This window comes from Morus notabilis, unplaced genomic scaffold, assembly GCF_000414095.1.
Source record: "Morus notabilis unplaced genomic scaffold, ASM41409v2 Scaffold6688, whole genome shotgun sequence".
In the NCBI taxonomy this organism is placed as follows: Eukaryota; Viridiplantae; Streptophyta; class Magnoliopsida; order Rosales; family Moraceae; genus Morus; species Morus notabilis.
The window spans coordinates 1-5,005 of NW_010367171.1; the positions used below are offsets into that span (position 1 = coordinate 1).

A 5,005-nucleotide genomic window follows, 5' to 3' on the forward strand; every position below is an offset into this window, starting at 1 on the left:
TTTTTTTTTTTTTTTTTTTCTTGAAAGCAACAGAGGTGGAGGTTCACCTAACGTACATTACTGTATTATCCTCAAAAGACACCGCATGCATAATCAACTTATCAGGGGATAATAAATGTTCCGTTCATTTTACTCGTTCGAACTACAACTTAAAGTTCTGCTACAATATTTTCTCTTACGTTAATTTACCTTTTCACTCAAATTTCTGCTACAATATTTTCTGTTACGTTAATTTACTTTTTCACTCAAATTATTTGCTCAAGTCACTCGAGGTCTTGGTTGAGATGAAAATTAAGGTCTGTTTAATTTGCTGATTCGAGTTTTTAATTCGAGTTTAGATATAATTTTATGTGAACTTTTTACTATAACAAAAAAATTAAATATGACTGTTTCTAAGAGTTTTTTACTATAACAAAATTTAAATCGATAAAATAAACTCGACCTTAGACGACCTTGTAGTCTATTTCCCGTTTCAAAGACCCGGGAGGGAAACTGTACCATTATTATTATTACTTGAAAAAGAAAACTTTTTATCCGAAATTAATTACAGCTCGGCATATATAAGTGGATTGCTGATAGGCTTGTGTAATTGATTTTCTTTTAAATATATTCAATGCTCGTTTCTTTTAGGAACAACTGTTAATAGGCATGATTTGAGCAAAAAAGAAAAAAGAAGAAAACTATTAATAGGCAGGGAAAGAAAAAAAAAAACACAGAACTTTTCCATGCAACAAAACTTTTAAGAAGGTTAAATAATTCTAGTTTTGATTGTTTGTACTGGTAAAGAGCTTGCTTACAATTGTTAGTAACTAGTATCTTAAATTGTTTAGCAACCAAAAAAAAAACCTAGTATTTTTAACTTTTAACAAACATTTATAAGAGTTAAAAATAAGTTTATTAACCAAAAAATTATTAAATATTATGTGAATAAAAAATTAATAAATATTGATGAAAGAATTACTAGTAATAAATCCCATGGATTCAGAATTTACTAGGCATAAATTCAAGTAAATCCCAAATTTACCAAATTCGATCATGAAATAGATATGATAAATCTCAGATTTACTTCTATTTACTATCTTACCGAAAAAATTCTACCATTTTACCTCCGTAAAAAAAACAAAAATCTATTTACCACATCTCCCCAAAACTTCCAAGCGTGAGAAGAGCTTATTCAATTAGTTGGGTCACCATTTATCAAATAGCCCAAGGTCAAGGTAGCAAAGAGGAAGACTGTAATGTGCATCAAACTGCTACTGCAGTCTCCTCTTCGCGAGGGGGCCTCCATTTTTGACCAAATGCACTCCTTTCCACAACATACTTGGCCTTCACCTTGTCATCTTGGTCCCTTAGCCTCTCGTCAATGATTTGAAGCAACTCTTGCAAACCAACTCCTGTTAACGCGGATGTTTTGACATGTGGACCAGACTGATCTACTTGAGAATGACGCGATTCATTCGAACACTGAATTTGTTGGGCATCCGTAGTCTTCTGTGGGACAAAAGAGCCATCCTCATCACTCAAAGGGTTTTGGTCATCTTCCGATGACAAACAGCCATCAGTGTAGTCATCTTTTGCGTCATCCATAGCTTCAACATTGTCTGTTGATAGTTCGTAGGCATCGGAACTGTCGGCCTGATTGTTTCCAGCACTTAGTGATTGCTCAGACGCCATATCGTCCTCTTCTTCTCCGGAAAACTCGCTAGCTTGACCATCTTCAGCATCATCAGGATATTCATCTCCGTCCATACCCCCCTCTTGATTATCAATCTGAGAATTTCATATCATAGCACTCGTTATGAATATTCTATCTTACATGCAAAACAGAAGGGATAAAAAAAAGGTGTTTGGGATAATACCTTATTCCAAACTTCAATCATATCGTCAACCTTCTCTTTTGATACCCCAATTTGCTCAAGAACGCTAAGTACAGTTGACCGGTGCTCCTCAAGATTGGGGGCAGTACAGTCCAACACATGCTATTAGAATTAATTAAACCAATTAGGCACATCTTTGGAGACAAAACTAACCCTAAAATGATTTCCCATTTCATTTATCTAGTGATTGATTTTTGTATCATATCCAAAACAGGTATTTTCTGTTAAGAGTGACTTCTAATATAAGCCAATAAACAAACAATTATCCATACTTGTGAACTTCAATTGATCTGTCTACTTTACTAGTCATTTGCGGGAGAGAAATTATGAAAGTTGCCAAATCAAGATTACATTATTAAATTAAGTTCATTGATAACGATAATATGTTTTAAAGACCATTGCAGATTTGGGAGCATACCACAAGCAGATCAGCTTCCGCCACCTCTTCTAAAGTTGCATGAAACGCTTCAACTAACTGCAAATTTGAGTTGCCTTAATAATGAAGAAGAATAGTGATAACATATAGTGCAACGATAAAGCACTTAACCTTCTATCAGAGGGGAATAAATGGAGACCATTTAAACCAGCGGTTTTACAATATACCTGCACTGGCAAATTTGATATGAATCCTACTGTATCACTTAGGAGCACTTTCCTTCTGGACATGACATAAACATGATAAGATCAGCCGAAATAAGCTCTAGAGAAGTGCCACAATTGAACAAAACAGAGATCAAAATAGAAATCATTCCTTAAAAATATTACCCTGAAGGAAGAACTGCACTTCTTACAGTCGGATCCACAGTTGCAAAGAGTCTACAGAAAAATAGACATCAATATTTATTATATTTCCCTTCTTTTTTTAATATGAGAGAAGACAAAACTATAATACATCTATTGCTGAAACAAAACTATAATACATCTTGAAAGTCAAATTTCAATGTTTAATATACATATGGCTCCGCAATCCAAACACATATCATAAAAATGGATTACATTACCGGTCATCACTATAGAGAGGACTGTCTGAGAGTGCACTGACTAAAGTTGATTTCCCCTGTTAATAAGAGCAGAATTAACAATTACAAGTTAAAAGCAAGAAGCAAACATGATCTCGCTCTGCTTTCAGAGAACCAAGTAGATCAGTATCAGATCTTAGAAAAAAGAAAGTTAAAACAAGAGGTAGTTATAATTTTGTTCAGATAACATACGGCATTTGTATAGCCAACAACAGCAACAGTAGGTAAACCTTGACCATGTGATCCACCACGTCTCTTACGAGAAGCCCGTTGCAACGCTCGAGTACGACGAACCTCTTCAACTTGTGTTAACAAAATTTTCCTCCGTTCTGAAATTCTGACATTATAATGCTACAAGTGAAAACTAATGAAAAAAGAAATTTTAAAGAACCATAAATGAGAGCAATAATCCAAAACTACATCTCATATCCAAGTAACCAAATGGTAAATCTATCTTAAACTAAAACGTATCGATGGCTGTATGTATCTACTACTAAAAACAAAAGTTTCTGAAAATCAGCAACATATATTCTTCATCAAACAACTTCTCTAGTATGAAAGGAAACAAGAGATCAGTGAATGAAACCTTCGTCGTTGAAGTTGAAGTTCAGTTTCTCCAGCACCACTTATAAATCCACGCCCACCACTTCCTCTCCTGCAGTTGAAATCCAACAGGTCAAAAAACTTTTCCAACAGTGAATAACTAATTCACAAAACTCATTGGTACATTTTTCTTTTAACGCATAATCCCAGTCACTTTCTGCTTTCACTACATGTTTATGCTTCATCATTGTTATTTCACAAACATAAAAACGAGGCAATATACTACCCCCGGGCGCTAACAACTTCAGCTTCTCCATCGAATCCAAAAGTGTAGCGTCCATCGTCGCTACGAACACGAACAAGTCTGCTTTTCTTGTACATTAGAGCTGCTAATTCAGCCTGTAAGAAACCAGGTCCTTCAGGGCAAACTCCTCTCAAAAGTTGAAAGTTGAAAAGTAAAGATTCTAAATCCTCAAGGAATGATGACAGCAATACCTGTAACTTTGCCTCTTTTGTGTAGGCATGAGCATTGAAGATCTCAATTATAAGAGCCACACGGTCAAGCACAGGTTTGCCCCAAGCTCTCTGCCATTAAAAGGAAAAAAATCAATTTCTTCAAAAGAAGGAAAAAAAAAATCCCACCAAATGGAGGAGAAAACTTGCCTCCAAATTCCTTTGCTGATGCCCGGATAAAATTGTGTTTACAAAAACAGCATCCACCACACCCTGTTAACACTATAAGTACTGTAAAATCTCAAACAAAGACCCACAAAGAAAAATTTTAAATTTTAAATTTTAAAATTAAAAAAATACTACCTTTGATTCCAAAAGATTTAGCTGGATTTTAACATTTTCCACTGTCCCTAAACCAAAATATGTGTCTGCAAGAGGCAAATTCAAATACACCACAGATATAATCATAAAAAATAAAAAATAAAATAAAAACACAATGCAGATTACTATTACAATCCAAATCACAAAACTGAATAAAAATCGAAAATTTTCTCAATTAGAAAGGTCGAAATTCAAGACGTACCAGCGCGTGCCTTGTGGCCTTTAGCCGAAGGGTTTTGAACGACAATGTGGTTAGGAACGTCCTTGTCGGAGTAATCGACGCCGAAGCCGCCGTCACGCTGTTCTTCTAGAGAGTTCGCGAGGCAGAGAGCTTCGTTGAGCTTGGCCTGCAGAATGGGCTCCGGACGGAGACGGGGCTGAACCACGAACAGCTTTGGGAGATTTTCAAGGCCCGGAACATCCTCGTACGCCGTCGAATCACTGGAGTACGGCGCCGACGGAACCCTTATCGGCGGCGCCGGGAGGATCCGGCCGGAGCATGATAGCGATAGGAGAGAATTGAGTGTTTGGAAGAGAGGGCTCAGAAGACTAGGACGTGAGAGAGAAATGGCTCTCATCATTTTGATCGAAGCTTGGTTTCGAAATGAGATATTTCTTCTTCTGAAAATCGGAAATGTTTTTCTAAGCTTCTGACGAGAGTATGGAGGGTACAGGCGAGTGTGGAGATTACGGTTTGTCGTTTGAATAAACCGACATCCGAAAATACGACAG

General features: G+C 36.3%; 1 protein-coding gene across 1 annotated transcript; it reads right to left on the reverse strand.

Moving 5' to 3' along the window:
- Positions 1-1,019: 1,019 nt before the first annotated feature.
- Positions 1,020-4,908, reverse strand: LOC21384295 (GTP-binding protein At3g49725, chloroplastic). The gene is made up of 13 exons (XM_024174734.1): positions 4,476-4,908; positions 4,256-4,320; positions 4,103-4,165; positions 3,935-4,024; positions 3,726-3,838; positions 3,483-3,551; positions 3,089-3,233; positions 2,879-2,934; positions 2,643-2,693; positions 2,481-2,535; positions 2,296-2,352; positions 1,860-1,979; positions 1,020-1,770 (listed from the first exon to the last, which is right to left on the reverse strand). Exons 1-13 carry the CDS (start codon positions 4,852-4,854, stop codon positions 1,246-1,248), a joined length of 1,788 nt encoding a protein of 595 aa, XP_024030502.1. The 5' UTR covers positions 4,855-4,908; the 3' UTR covers positions 1,020-1,245.
- Between the last annotated feature and the right edge of the window lie 97 nt (positions 4,909-5,005).

What these genes read in the sequence shown, in the direction of transcription:
- LOC21384295 (XM_024174734.1), bottom strand. Translation starts at nt 4,854, where the DNA reads ATGATGAGAGCCATTTCTCTCTCACGTCCTAGTCTTCTGAGCCCTCTC. An exon ending in CAAAAGAGGCAAAGTTACAG is followed by an intron (nt 3,839 to 3,934) that starts GTATTGCTGTCA and finishes GGTTTCTTACAG; the next exon opens with GCTGAATTAGCAGCTCTAAT. An exon ending in GAAGTTGTTAGCGCCCGGGG is followed by an intron (nt 3,552 to 3,725) that starts GTAGTATATTGC and finishes TTTCAACTGCAG; the next exon opens with GAGAGGAAGTGGTGGGCGTG.